General features: G+C 37.2%; 1 protein-coding gene across 1 annotated transcript in view; it reads right to left on the bottom strand.

The window, feature by feature from the left end:
* The window catches only part of IMPG1 (interphotoreceptor matrix proteoglycan 1), a 53,944-nt gene that overhangs the window by 13,983 nt on the left and 24,171 nt on the right, over window positions 1-15,790 (bottom strand). The window contains exons 9-13 of the mRNA XM_040059602.1: window positions 14,545-14,565; window positions 12,864-13,117; window positions 11,981-12,057; window positions 11,534-11,548; window positions 10,636-11,137 (exon numbers count right to left, since the gene is read on the bottom strand). Of these exons, the coding sequence (XP_039915536.1) occupies window positions 10,636-11,137; window positions 11,534-11,548; window positions 11,981-12,057; window positions 12,864-13,117; window positions 14,545-14,565 (869 nt within the window). The remainder of the gene's footprint in view (window positions 1-10,635; window positions 11,138-11,533; window positions 11,549-11,980; window positions 12,058-12,863; window positions 13,118-14,544; window positions 14,566-15,790) is intronic.

The raw sequence follows: 15,790 nt of genomic DNA, 5'->3' as shown, positions 1-15,790 counted from the left end.
TTTTTCTCAACTGTACAACAGGAAAAAAAAATCAGAGCAAATTTTCGTGGATGGTGGGACCATCAGAGAGTTTTAGGTATCAAAGTTTATTAGTTTACAAAATGGTTAAAACAAAAAACAAATTAAGTTTAGTTGAAGTTACATTATACAAATTCAAGTAATGTGTTGACCAAAGACCTAAAACAGAAAAGAAAAACATGAAGTTAGAAAGTTAAAACCAGTGATTCTCTTAAAATTTCACCATCAGATGAGTACTTAAAGACTTGCCAAGAAAAATGAAAACACTAAATATACTTTTTTTCCCCCTTGTACTATGTAGTCACTTGTATGATAAAAAAGTTCATGGAATGTAAGTTATAGAATAAGGAGTATTTTGGTCTTTTAAACTGTGCCTTGGATGTAAGTAGTCTGATTTTTCTCAAAGCTTTGAAATTGAAAAAATGACTCTGTAAGAGAGAGAGAGAGTAGATATTCAAGTAGGAAGATCCTTCTGGCTTTATGTTTCATTGTAGAAATACATTTCAGTCTTACTGATATTAAAAAGGATTTTGAGCCAGATGCCTTAGTGCAGACTTGGCTTGTTAGAAGCACCCATTGTGCTTGGATTGAGCAGGCCAGAACAGCCAGAGTATTGCAGGCAGAATGCTGAATGTTAAACCCACAGTGCAACAAAATTGTCCATACAGCCATTAGCCTCAGGTTTGCATGCAATCCCTCAAGAGACCTTCACGTAACCCCGGGTGCAGAAGTCTTAGGGCATAAAGTAATTTTTAAAAAAACAACAGTTAAATGAATATTTGGGGTTGTTCTCACAGAAAATATTTGGATTAAGGTAAATTAGTTTCATTTAACTTTTCCAATTGTTATTGAAATGCTGTTGTTGAGATCCAAATGTTGTTGAGTTGTTGTTGAGTGACAGTACAAAGAAACTCTAACAATACAAAGTTACTCTAACTGATCATAGAACTTGGAGATATATTGGGAAACTAAAAATAGGAGAAAAATAACTAGGGAGCTGTCCATAAAATACTCTCTTCACTCCCCGTGAAAGAACTAAGTATTACTAACACTAACCTTCTTACCATAGTTTTTAAAGGAATTGTTACTAAGAGAGCAAAACCTCCTTTTAACCAGTAGGGGAAAATAAAATAAAATTATTATTTTTTTGTAACTGCAGCTGATGCTGACGCCCTCTCCCTCTCCTCAAGCCACATTACTTGTTTTTTTATTTCATTCAAGCTTTGCAGTGTTGTGTAGTCATATTGTGAAATTCTTCAAGATTTATTCAGCATAATTTTGATTTTTATTGTTTCACTTTGTAGTGTCAGTTAGTGCCTGATTCTGAAATGGTGCAGAAGATACAGGGATAGCTAGGTGTAGATATAGATATAGATGGTATAGAATAGGGATGAGAATGGAACTTGGAGCTTATTTTAATTATTTAAGACAAGTTTAACCAGGGCTTCAGCCATTGCTCTAGGATACATATATATTTAGGAGAAAGGACTGAAATGTGTTAAAATATTTTCTCGATTTAATTTCTTTCAATCTCCAGAAAGATAAATTTAAACTATGGCAATTGTTATTGAAAGATGGACCTTAGGAACTGAAATCCTCAGCTGGAAAGATGCCATTCACGAATAATACTTTTTGTTTCCTCAGCCAACCCCAGCAGGCTCTTCTGTGCCAACAATTCCCTGTTCCAACTCTGCTTGAAAGCCCGTTATTCCAAACTGCATGGCAATAAAGTTGGTTATTAAAGGAATGTTTGACCCTGTATAAAATTTTCACTGTAAAACTCTGTTATTGACATCATTATTCTACAAATATTGTATATTACAATAATTTAATTTTAAAAAGTCTACCAACTGGGGAAGAATGAAAGAGAAGCCCAAACGTGTAAATGCAGTAAAATAAAGAAGAAATGAAAAATTTTGCATCCAGGCTTGGTTTAATCATGTTCTTACTGATGCATGTAATGATCTTACCATTCTACAGAATGGAAGCGAAACTTCTGTCTCCTTCTAATTTATACCTAGATATCATTGCTTGAAATTGAGTTTGGTTTTTTCCTATACAGAACTTTATAGAAAGTTTAATTGAGAAAGAAATCTTAAGGACTTATGGGAAAAAAAAAAAAAATTGCATTCTGTCTTCAACTAAAAGTCAGAAATTACTTGCACATTGCAATTAAAACCAAAATGTATATGACACTCCTGACTGGAGTTTAAGTTGTAAATATTCATAAACATGAATCACATAAAACTTAGTACAAACATTATTGCAAATACGTTTCCATTTAAAATTATGTATTTTTGTTTGTTAAACAGTATAACGTTTTCCAAACTGACTAACAAGCAGCTTAAATTGATATCAGCATCAGTGCTACCTATGTAAAGCATCTCAAGATGGCTGAGAAGATCAAAGCTGGAAGGCCAAGACCTCTCTATAGACAGAGATACAAATATCAATTGAGATATGGAGCAGATGATGGAGCAGAGATGGTTCAGAGCATCCAAGTTACAATTTGCCTATAACAGTCCAATGCAGGTGGCACAGATATTTCTCTAGCAAGGAACAAACTAAAAAATTTCCAGGCTGAGGTCAAGTGGACTCTTCTATGCTGGAAGGATATCGAATTCTCCAAAGAGAGGAGATGAATAATTTAGAAAGTCAAAGTTTTACTACCATTTGATCATAACACAATTTTTTTTCAAACCCAGCATTTCTAACAAGACCAAGGATTTTTAATAAGTGAGAGAAATGCATTATTTAGGGCATATTAGTCTCAGCAGTGTCACTACACCTAATATTGTTCCAACTGGACTACATGACGTGTAAACTTTGTAAGTTTCATTCACTTATGACATGGCAAATGTTAACTTTACACTCGAGCACAGAAGTCTGTATCGTTTGTTCTAAAATATTATTCTGATCATATTACTGAAAAGGCCAAGGGTTTTAAATTAATTTTATTCAGGACATTAATGTATTGAAATTATTTGTGATACTGGCTCTTCAAATTCTGAACTTAATTCTGCCTTTTATATTCCCCCTTTATTAGACAATTAGAATTACTGCAGTCATGTCTAAAAACTGTGAACTGCCTCAAATAAGTTTTTAGCCCTTTAATTCTACAGAAAATTAATTTTCTGGAACAAAGTGGAAATAGTCCACATGCACCAACACATCCCTCCTGGAGGGAGAGCTCCTTCATGCACTGTAACAAAGAGGAAGAATTATGGGTCATTTGAAGACTTGACTACAAAATGTGACTGAACAGTGGTGGAGCACTGAGGTCTATCTTCCTGCTATTTTCATAGCTGCACAATGAGGTGTTACATTTTTTCATTATGCAAATGGCTCTGAAGATTTGCATCTGGATAAGAAAATTTTCTTAGAAGCAATATAAATTGTTTTCAGTACTTCACACAGTCATTTCAATGAGCCATTGGAATTATCAATTGACTTTAGAGAAAATTATCACTTGTTTTAGTTCATTCATATTGTGTATTTGGAGGTCATGAATAAGAAATAATATTTGAAGGAAGAAAACCTTAATCTTAAAGTAAAACAGAAGTTGTTGGACAGCTTAATAATTTAAACAAATCATGTGTTAAATTGGAAAAATAGTGCTTACATTCTCTCAAACTTTTTTACTTGGATTAGTCATTTAATTTCAGCATTTTTGAAGACGTGATGTAGATTTTGTTCTATTCTGATTGCTCCTGCTGTTCCCAGCATGGAGACAGCTGGGCAGAATGTTATCATTAAATTCTGGCCAGATGCTTATAACTTATTCTAAAATGTCTAGGATTCTTCAGGAATACCCTGAGTAGGCAGTTCTAACGCATCAAAACTTTTCTTTCAATCCAACATATCTTAATATGGGCCTGCTGAAACTCTTCACCCTCATCTTCAATTCATAGACAGCTTTCAGACTACTGAATATTGTATAAAGTGCTTGAGAAAATGACATTGCTAGACCTACCTGTTCACTTCTCCAAACGTCATGCGATCTTCACAAAAAACACTCTTTGCACTTGAAGCAGCAGGAGTCAAGTAGAAGGGCACAGGGAGAAGCTGATGGGGGAAATGTCAAGAAAATCCTGTCAGTTTATGAGCCAAGAAAACATAAGGAAAACATAAAAATATTCAAAGGAACAGAAGAGCTCTTACCCTCTATATCCATCGAGGTGAAAAAAACGGTGAACATTCTTGGCACAAAGAATGGGTGAATTCCAATCCTGGGAACATCCAGAGAGGTTCTTGCAAGAAACAGGAGGGTTTTCTTTTCTGTGACAATGCTGGTTATGCCAAATAGAAAATTGTGCTAAGCAAAGACAGCGCTTAGGCAGCTGAGGATGAACCAGAGATGGAAAGAATCCACAAATATGCAAAAAAGTGAGGTTTTTTTCTAGAGATTACTTGGAAATAAGACCGAGTGAAGAGTGTGCCACCTAATTAACTGTTGGGTAGCAGGATAATATCAATGGGGACAACTCACAGCAGGTTTGTGTGAACATGAGATTAATTATGCAATAATTAATGAGGCTTTTATCAGTTACTCATACAGAGATGTGACCACCATGTACTCCTTATCAGTGGTTTCTTCCGACAGAGAAAGACTCTGCAATAAACCCTGCAGAGTCTTTCTCTCTCAGATTCTTTCTTATGAGCCTGAGGATGACCCAGGCTCCTCAAACTGAGATGCAGTACATCTGAGTAGCTGAAGAATTTTACTGTTAACTTCATTTTCTTTTGCAGTAACATCTCCAGAAATAATGCCTCCCCCATGATGGCCAGGATTTTGGGATAAATGTTTACCTGGGTTGTTCAATTTGTTAGTGGCTACGATTAAAACAAATTCAAATTAAATTTCTTCATAATGTTTAGGAAAACAAATATTATTGTTTGTTTTACTGCTAAAATTTTCTTGGTTTTGAAATAAGATCTGTCTAATACATTAGATAAGTTGCTTCCCTTCTGAATTGTCATACTGTTTTAGGCAGTCACGGGAGGATGGCAAAGAGAAGAAATGTAACCATATAGAAGAAATGTTAATGGATTTTAACATTATGAAAAGGAGAAAAATATGAAGAAGAAAGAATAATGTTAGTGAAAAGCAACTGGGTATAGTCTCAGACAGTAGAGGGGAAAAAGCTTTTTTTTTTTTTTCACTGGTTGTAAATGGAAAATAGAAATAGACAAGATCTTAAAGGTGCTACAGCAAAGAAAAACCTTTCTGAGATGTCAGATGCTGAAATAGTGACATCTTGTCATGGGTTAGTACAGTTTAGTTTTTTAGTTATAGAAAAATGTAGAAAAATTTTCTAGGTTAGGACTTGGGAATTGCATTGGAAGAGACAGGGACTTATTAGATTAGTTGGAATATTGGCATCTGTTTTGACTACTGAAATTGTTAGCTGCGACTTTGGGAAGTACCATATGAAAGCCTGTGAATTTTTTGTGTTTTTTTTTCTTTTTTTTTTTTTTGGCCAGAGAGAGACAGGTAACATCGAGCTGGGCCTGCTGCTCCCCCTTTTTGGGGGGAGCTGGCCTGAGGCCTGGCCGGATTCCATCGGCTCCCAGGTGAAAGGGGGGGAAGGAGAGGTCGCTGCTTTACAACAACTACTTTCTCCAAACTTCCCTGGAGCAGGGAGAGATCTCTGCTGGGCCCCTGATAAGAGCTATGGGCACCATTTGGGCTGAGGCCACCCCGATTTACACTGAGGGGTGGGCTGAGAAGGCATTCATGATCCTGCCTGGTTTTTTTGTGATTCCGGACTGCCCGGGTGCTCTGATCTCTGATGTTTCTGTGAGTTCTTCCTCCCTCACCAGCACAGCCTTAAACATCTAACACCACTAGCCACAGAGAGAGAGACAAAGACTCCGAGCAGATTTAACTCTTTCTTAGCAACATGAAGCTTCCAGAGCTTGGCCCTTCTCTGAAAGACTAAAAAAGGACAGAGTAAACATAAAGAAAAAGCAGCATGAAGTCAGTAGAGCGAGAGTGAAAAGACCATTGGGACAGAGGGTTGAAGAGTTGATTGTACCATTCTTACTTGAGCCATGGAAATGAATTCTATATTTAAGTCATTCCTTTAAATCATGGGAAAGATATGCATTTGGGGAGATGATTGTTTTAATTTGTGTGTAGAATTAAGCAAAGGTGTTTGTGATGGACTAAGTAATATCCTATAAGACGCTTGAACAGAGATAAAGATGAGAAGCCCCCTGCGCCAGTGAAGAAGTGAGAAGATATCTCTGTACCTTGAGATGAAAAATCCTTTGCTTTGGAGTTATTCATCTTTAAAAGGTGACACCCCAGTATGCAAAAGTCTAAGACCCATGACCCATAAGCAGCTTGGGAAACTGCTCCTGGGAGGGTCACAAAGGCAGGTTTCTCCAGGCGGCTGTTCTTGTGACAGCTAAAAAACCCACAAGAGAACTGTTCTAAGTTGTCAGTGGGATCCATGACTCTAAAAGATACTCTTCCCCTACTGAATTGATGAAAGACTATTGTACGATAGTAAAACTAACTGAAAATTACAAGTTTTGTCTCTTTATGTTGTTTTGTAAAAAAGTGAACAGTTTGTAAGGGGAGGGAAGAGTGTTTTTGAAGTTTCATTCTGTTTTAGTTTTTTTTTTCCCAACTTTCTTTTTTTTCTATTCTTTTAGTGTACGTTAATAAATTGTTTGTTAATTTTAAGCTTGAGCCTGCTTTGTCTTTCTCCTAGTCTCTCTCCCACAAAAAGAGTAAGTACCAAGACCAAAATTTAGTGAATATGAAACCACTACATTAATTAGTGTTTCTGCCTGGTTTGAAATTAAAACTATGACACATCTGATGCCGGCATTTCAGAACTTTTCAGTAAGAGCTCTGGAAATTTGTGCCACAGGCTTTCTTCTAATTTTATAGTGAAATCTCAGAACACTAGGCTTACTTTAAGGACAGCTTGACATCTTCCTGCTGGTTCTGGACTAGTGCAAGGGGTGGAGCAGCTGCCATCACCATGTGGCCAGCACGGTGCTCTAATCCTCACTGACCTACTCACAGCTGCCCATGGACAACTTCACCGTGCAGAATTGTATTATCACGGCTGTGTCTGAAAAAGGCCCCACACCTGCTCCTGGCTCATCCCTCCCACTGTCTGCCCACGCCTGACAAATCCCATTCTTGCATGGCTTGAAAGGACACCTCTCATGCATGGCTTGAAAGGACACCTCTCAGGCACTCTCCATCCCTCCCCTGTTTTTGCTCACCTTTCCCTAGGTGTTGTATGCAGAACTTTGCCCATATTTATGTGTGGGAAGCTGAGGCTGACTATCTTTTTGGGAGTTGTGAAAGACTTTTTTTTTATTACTTGCTTGGTGACCTCAGGCAGGCACAATTAAAGTAGTTGGTACAGGATGTAGACATTCAATATTCAGAAGTTCGTAGTGATGTTTAGCCTGCAGTGCACACATGTGACAGCCAATGTAATAACTCCATCTCTGCAGCAGAACTAATACCTAAAAGAACCTCAGACTCTATTATTTTTGGTAGCCAGTTTTTCATTTCATGGTAAAGAAGAGTGAATTTAAATTTCTAAACATATCATGGAGAAAATGTGTTCCATCTTCTGGACAGTAAGGTGGGGAAATGTCTGAAAATTAATACAGTAAAATTTCAGACAACTGCTTAGACCCTAATCCTCTGTCTAACCTTATATAGCACTGTCTGAGTGGCTCCTGCCATTTCACACCAATAACAATTGAAAGATTTTTTTTTAATATTACTAAGAAAAGCAGCTGTGAAGTGCACCCCGGAATAAAGTGTGAAATTTTCTGTACTAGGTAGATTCTGCTTGCCATATTAAAATTAATAGTACTAACACTGTTAACTTTAATAAAACCTGAATTTCCAGATTGAATTCCATCAGCTCCCATGAAATACACATTATCAGGAAATAAAAGACTAAAGGAAATACTGTACACACAGGACTGCCAGAATTGAAAAAAACTTTAAAAAGTTGGAAAAAGAGTAAAGAGTATACATTTTAAAAATCAATAAATAGGTTTTCAACAGCTCTCCTGATTGTTAAGCAAGCAGTATGCTTTGTGTACTATAAGCTTTTAAGAAAATACAATAGCTACAGCTTTGAGTCATTGCTAACACAGCATCCCTACTTTTTAGACAGGAAACTTTTTTTTTTCCCTCCTGCTACTCAGCTGCAGAAATAATGATGGAATTTTTATACTCTGGTGCTTGTTTTAGACATAACTTTTGTCCAACAAGGAGAAACAAGATAAGATGCCTTATTTTGGGTGAGGGTTTTTTTTTTTTTTACAGCTCTAGATTTTGTTCTGTTTTGCAGCTTGACAGGTTCTAACCTAAATATGCAAATAATTTCTTAAGGGGTCAGTACAGGTGAGTTAAAGACCCTCTGCTTATTCCCTTCAGTCATTTGGAGCTCATAGATGAGAGATATTTAAGAAATTGGGAAATAGATATGTGACTTTATGCAGTTTTTTTGACATCAAGTCCCTAACACAATGAGTGAATAAAATGAAAAATTCATGCCTTTCTTTTCCCTGGAAATGTAACATTTTCCATGGTTATCATGACTGTTATTTGAAGGTATGCTATGCTTTTATCAGTAGCACTACAAGACTTCTCAGCACGCATTTGAAAAGTTGCATGTAAAACTTTTCATCATAAACATTATTTTCAGGAACATTTTACAACTGATTCTTGTAAGAAGTGATTTTTCTAAACTTTAAGTCTTTCTGTTAATCATTAAGTATTTGCTTTTCTCTCATTTCCAAACTCTGTTCAAGATCATAGAATGGGAAGTTTATTTTCAGTGCGTTAACTACCATGCAACAACATAACCACAAAATACGCTGTGCACTTCCCTGTAGAGAGATAATGGTTGTGTGTTCCCAAGGGGCACCTTTTACATCCTTTACTCTCTAAAACGCTGATGTAGTGCTTTGCTGGATCCAGCCAAACAATCCTACATGTTGCAGGATGCATGGATGCATTCCCCACTCCCACACTCCTGCTGGGCAGGCCCATCCTGAAGGATGTTACCACCATGCAGGGAATGTTTCCAACCAGCTCTGCAAACATCGCCTGTTTGCCTTACAGGATGTGGCTGGGCAGCAGGGATGAAGGTTTTGGACAGGCTGCATAAGGAAGAACATCTTGAAAGGAGGAGGAAGGTTCACTACTCTCGCTTCAAGAGACTCCTCAAGTACAGGAGGGACATGAACAGCCAAGGCCTGGGCAGGGAGGGAGCTGGTGGAACTGGGATAAAGTAGAACCTCCTATGGGAATAGGGAACTTTCCTGCAGCAGGGAGCAAACTTACAAGCTTTGAGCATGACATTCTTAGAGATCCAGAGACACTGAGTGTCACTGTGCAAGCTAATGCGTATTGTTGGAATTTTGCCCTGAATTTGCCTTTTGTTTTTTTCCTCTGCAGGTTTTTTTTAGTATTGCTTAGAGACTATCACTATACTTGTGGGGACATCAAAGAATCCTGCTGACTCCCATGATGTGCTTACCTGTCCTCCGCTTTTCTGTTGAGTCAGTCAAAAATCCGAGACAAAGCACATATGAATATTCATCCAAGAAGTAATTCCTCCCTTATGCCTCTAGTGACCTCTTGCATCTTACACAGGAAAAATACTCTTTGAAATGTAAATAAAATCGAAGTCTACTGAACTAACACTGAGATGGTAAGGCCAGGCAAGGGAGCAGGATTGGAGAGGGAGCAGACAAGAGCTGGGACAGATGGAGGGCAACTCCTCCAAATCATGGCCCTTTGCCATGCTCTTCTGCCAGTGGAGGCTGCTGTCCCACACAGTTCAGCTTTGTAGCTGCTGCTGGAGGTGGTGGAAGCAGTAGCCTTACAGATACATTGCTGTTCTGGGGGAAAGCCCAACTTGCCTGTGCCATAAAGCTGACCCTACTATTTCTGTCTAAACTTTCTTTAGTCTGCAGGGTCTGCTGTGGGAAACGTGTCTATCAAGTATTTTTCATTTGAAAGGCTGCATTATCCGGAGTTTTCTCCGCATACTTATACATATCCTTTTTTCTTTTATTATGTATTTTTCCTCATACAGATGGGTGCCTCCTTGCCTACTGCATGGATAAAATGGAATAAACAAATACAGAAAACAGAATTTTTAAAAATTTTTCACATTAATCATACCTTTATATGCGTTAGTTTTTCTGAGCCATGGTACGCTTTGCTTGGAAGAAATTACAACATTACTCCTGTTGCTATCATCCACCACTGTCTGTAGAGCCCAAAGTAATTTACTATTCTAAGTACCAATTTTTTTTATTTTTTTTTTCTCCTGACATGTCTTTTTGCTCTGCCTTTTTGAATTTTTATTATAATACTCTGTACTAAGTGTTTCTTATCCTTTGGCATTTGTTGGGTTTGACAACCTTGAACTAAGGTGCATTAGGATTTAGCTGAAGAGGCCAACAGAAATGTGCATTTTTCACCCTTGATTGTGAAGGAGAATTTTCTGTCACGATGGAAAGGAATGCTCACTGCTCTGTCACGGGACCATATGTGTCACAACAGCTGCACCTCTCCTACTCTCTCTTATATAAAAATCTCTTGTGTCTTACCTTGTCCAGACAGGCTGTCTTGGTCGACTTCCTTGAAAGGAGGTTCTGCTGTATCAGCCAGTTCTTGCTTCCCTTCAGCTTCACTCTCCACCTCTGCGGCAGCCAGGAGATCAGGCGTGGTGAAACTGCCTGCGGTAACCAGCTCCCCTGGAGACCCATAGCCATCAGTGAGCGAGTCTTTGCCAGCAGAATCATCTGCTGGGGGAGGCAAATAGGAATCCTCTGGTTTTGGAGGACTGCTGGTGCTACCCAGAGCACTGAAAGGCACTGTGGAACTTGGGTGGTCAGTAGTAATAACTTGGGTGTATGGGTATCTGTCCTGAAATGGTTCTCTGGAGGGTTTGGTAGGAAAATCAGGTTCAGATGTAATAAAATTATTAAATTCTTCAGGGATGCTGATCTCTTCACTTAGGGCAGGGGTTTCAGTTGCAAATTTATCAACAAATACATCTCCTCTTTGATCCACTGTTGCTGGACTGGGATGACCTAGTGGGAGTTCCTCCTAAAAAAAGTTTTAAAAGAGCAGCTTTCATTATTATGTTTCAGTTTCATTGCTAAAAAGGCAATAATCTTTAGCCACATGAGCTGGCAAATAGCTAAGACAACACAGAATCATGTTATGGGTTGAGTTGGAAGGAACCTTAGAGCTCATCTAGTCACAACCCTGCCTTCCATGGTAAGTGACATTTTGCACTACACCAGGTTGTTCAATGCCACACACAACCTGTCCTGGAACATTGCCAGGACTGGGGCATCCTTAACCTCTCCAGGCACCCTGTACCAGTGTCTCACCATCCTCACAGTAAGGAACATCTAACTTAAATTTCCCACTGGATATCTAACTTAAATTTCCCATCTTTCAGTTTGAACCCATTATTCTTGTCCTGCTACTACAGACCCTGACAGAGTCCCTCTCCAGCTTCCCTGTAGGCCACCTTCGGATACTGGAAGGTTGCAATGAAGTCATAGGATGTGTAAAATGTTTGGCACGTGCATGTGATCCTAATCACAGTGCCTGTGATTTAAAAGTGATCAAAGAAAGATGTACTGAACAAGCTCTGTAAACTGTTCTTTTTCTGCCATTAAGACATACTACTGAACTGATGAGACACTGTTTACTCTGTATTTAAATCTGGAAAGGGTAATCAAGCAGTAATATCCACCTGTAAATGCTCAAAACTCTGTTGCACTATAACAAAACAACATTCATCGTTACAGCATGTACAAAAGGCACATATGTTACTCTAGCATAAGAAACTTTTCACATGTTTATTTACCTCTTAACACTGTTTAATTTCTTTTCCCATAGAGAAATAAATAAACACAAAAAGCCTTATTAACCTACCAAATCAGGGCCTGCTAGAGGAATAGTGACCACGCCTTGGATATCATTGTCTAAATCACTAGGTGGTATAATAGTTTCTGCAAAAAAAATCAAAAACATTAGAGAGAGAGAGAGAGAACACACAAGGGCACAGAATACTTCAGCACTGGCACACTGAAAACTGATCAAAACACATAGACTCAATTAAAAAAAACAGTACTAAAATGTTCTCCATCAAAAAATTGCTTTTAAAAATCCATGTTAATTCAAAACAACAATTATGAAGAAAAGCAAATTTTATATACACTGTTCTTCATATGTTTTTTTTAGCATAAATGGGATAGGTCTGTAGAGAGCTGAATCATGGAGGAGTATTTAAAATCATCTGAAGTGTGAACCCCACAGTTAAATCTGCCTGGATTATGATGGCTCATATTGTGTTGATTAAGCCTAAAGTCATTCCAGTTCTACCCTGAGTCCACGCCATTGTTAATGTCAGTGTTTTGGCTTTAGTGCTCAAGTTGCTCCTTTCACCTCTCAGAGATCTTTAAAGTACTTGCATGCAAACTGTTTTTCTAAAATTGGTTATTAGAATTAACTACTGGGAGAAAGTTGTTTAAAATATTTATTATTGACATGTTCTATATAATTGTTTTCTTGGGACTTCTAATCTACATTAAAATATTACACTTTATTCTTACAGAAAGTATTAGTTCAACTGTATGAATTCTTTTGGCAAGAAAATGCCGCTGTTTGCAAATGAAATACTGTACCTAAATTCAGTATGAGTTTGAGTTTGTTTCAGTTAATATGCATATGAAAAAATATTTTAAATTATTTTCTCCCCTTTTTAACACATCTCTCCAAAAGTAGTTTTCTAGCTTTGCATAAATCATATACTGACCATCAGTAAACTGAAGTGTTCCGAGGTCCACTGGCAGGGACTGGTCTTCATGGAGTGCAGTGGCAACCAGCTGCTGAAGGTCTGTTACTGTCAGTTTAGTCACTGATATTTCCCTCTCTTCAACTGGAGAAATTGGTATTTTTTCGCTTTCAACCTTATTAGAGCCAATAGTTGAGATGTCATCTGCTATGCCTTTGGTTTCTGAGGCATCTCTCTCAAAGTTCACCACGTATCGTGCTACTGTGCTGCTTGATCTGCAAGGGGGAAAGGTGAAAATGCCCAGAGCAGCAAAATCAGTCCCTGGCTGAGAAATTGTTTTACACACAAACAAACAAATGTGCAACCATCACATATTATCTTCTGTAAGAGTAATGCAAATTTACTCTTTCTAGTGAGACTGTCACCTTCAAACTATTTTTCCTTCACCTAACCTATTTTTTTTTTCTATGCATAACTTGTAATAAAAATTCCCACTTTGAAGAAAATTGCAAAAATCTAACATAATCTGATTTAATCTGACTTCTCAGAAATCTCTAGAACTGGTAATGTAGTCTGAAGTCCCTGACTACTGATTCAAACAGCTATAAATGCATGCTGGGGTTATTAGAAGCCATAATCACACATTAATTATTCAGGAACCTATGAAAAGGGATTAGATAGTTCATAAAACTGCAGATAAGCAAAAGTCTTATCACAACTGAGAGAATTTTTTGCTCCTTTTCAAGCTAATGTGGCAAGCAAATCACTTTTTCACAATGGGAGTTATCTTCTCCAAGTCCAAATGGGTGTGTACGGCTACTCAGTAGATTTTCATGTTTAGCAGAACTCTCAAATAATCACCATTTTTAATACATCATTTTTCATACATGTTAAATTCACCTAATTAAATGAAAAATAATGAGAACATTGTAAACATCTCTATTTCAATATGTTACTTCTTTTTACAATGTCAAATAACTATAGAGAGAAGAATTGCACTTTATATAGCATGTGCTATGCATTTGCATTTATATGACATTGCAAGAATTTAGGAAACACATTTGATAATTCTTCCTTTTAAAACATGAGCAAAAGAGAAATTCTGGGAAACAGCTAGACAAATTATTCCCCAGTAACACTTTTAAGCAGCAACAAGAGTAGACTCTGTAGCTGTTTGTATTACCAGTGAAAATTTCCCTGCATTTTATCAGGCTAGTAACTTGTCTCTTTGCTATTCTATCTGGCTTGATAATGGAGATAACAAATCCAATTCTACACACTTATTGGAAATATTTTGTACATGGAAATACAGCTAGGAAACAGAAGATCAGAAATGAAAATTTGAATATAAAGTTTCCCTACTTATTTTTCACTTTATTTCCCTACTTATTTTTTCACTTCAGTATATGGCTGATATAAATCTTTAGTCATATAAATGCGAATTTTCTTAGTCAAACATTTTCTTTCCTTCAGAGACAGCCTGACAAAATTTGTTTACATTAAATATTCAGATTAAAGTTTAAGCTGTCCCTGACACTTTATATCACAGATTTTGTACTTAGGAAGAACACAAACAGTTCACTTTTTCACATCAAGATAAAGACATTTACTGATTTATTTATGTACGTAGTAAAATTATTAATAATCATAATTATTATAATTAGCCTATAAAACTATTAATCAAGAATTACAGAAAGATTACCCATCTTTCTCCTTCTTCTGTCTTCATTTCATTGCAGAATAAAGAGCGTGAGAAAGGATCACAAAAGAAAGAAAAACAAAGATTCATGTATAGCGGTAAATCGTTCAGTCACACACATCACAACCATCTTTTGACAATTTATCTTATCTTCTATGTGTCATCTATAATTTTTATCTCTGTGTGAAAATGACAGTCTACTCTCCATCAGTTCACTTTTCCCCTTCCAAACACTGGGAATCACCATGGTTTATGTGGGGAAAGAGGAATGTTAGTTGACCATGGCAGTTTGAAATATCAGCTTTCCTATTTCCATCATCAAATGTTGAAGTTTGAGCCCCATCATCAATAATTTCTGTGGTGGCAAGGGGCACTGGTGGCAGTACTTTCCATGAGTTACCACACATGATGCCTACACAGACTGTAGTCACAGGGGAAATTTGAACCATTAATTTCCCCTGGAAGACATGTCTGTGTTGACCTTCTACATATAATGTCCAGTTACTTTCCCTGGTGAGTTCTCCAGAAAATCTATGATGTTGTCTTTCTTCATTGCCTTGTGGGAAATGCTGCTGAAATATGTAGTACTATGGCCAAGGGAGAATGGACAGCAACACCCATCTTTGCTGATCTGTAACTCCCAAAGCTGACTAAATTACTGAATAGTGGGAATCAATCCAATTTTTTCCACACTGAAGATATGAAACCAAAATGGATCCCAGACTTCCTAGCCACAACTAAAAGAGATCAGGTATTGCAAGTTGTAACTTCAAGATGCTACTACAGACTTTTTCTTCTTGTACTGCAGTAGACAGCATTTTGTTCTATTAATTTCAATACAAAAATATAAGGAAATAATTTTCAGATTATTTTCCTCTTCTCTCTCCTTTTCCCCAGCAATTTTTGCAGAGAGAAATGCTAGAAAGAAGGATGTTCTTGTCTAAAATTGTATCGCAATATGAGTTTTCTTCAACATGTATTAAATATTTCTAGGAGTACTGAATGTTCCTGATGCTGTGCTAGAAGACCACAAAAATTTGTCTTTTTTTTTTCCCTGGCCTTTTTTCTCTTTTGCAGTTTCTTACTATTAGTTACTTGTTTTTCATTTGATTCTTTATGCAATGTCCTCCCTCTTCCCTATAGATTCTATATTGAAAAAGTACACAAGAGGTCGTGTTAGGAGTAAACACACAAGGAAGGGAAACCTAAAAGAAATGGCAAGACAAAACACAAATTTACTGAAAAAGTG

This window comes from Hirundo rustica, chromosome 3 (assembly GCF_015227805.2).
Source record: "Hirundo rustica isolate bHirRus1 chromosome 3, bHirRus1.pri.v3, whole genome shotgun sequence".
Taxonomy (NCBI): Eukaryota; Metazoa; Chordata; class Aves; order Passeriformes; family Hirundinidae; genus Hirundo; species Hirundo rustica.
The sequence above is the reverse complement of the archived record's forward strand: the minus strand, read 5'-3'. Positions and strand labels throughout refer to the sequence as shown.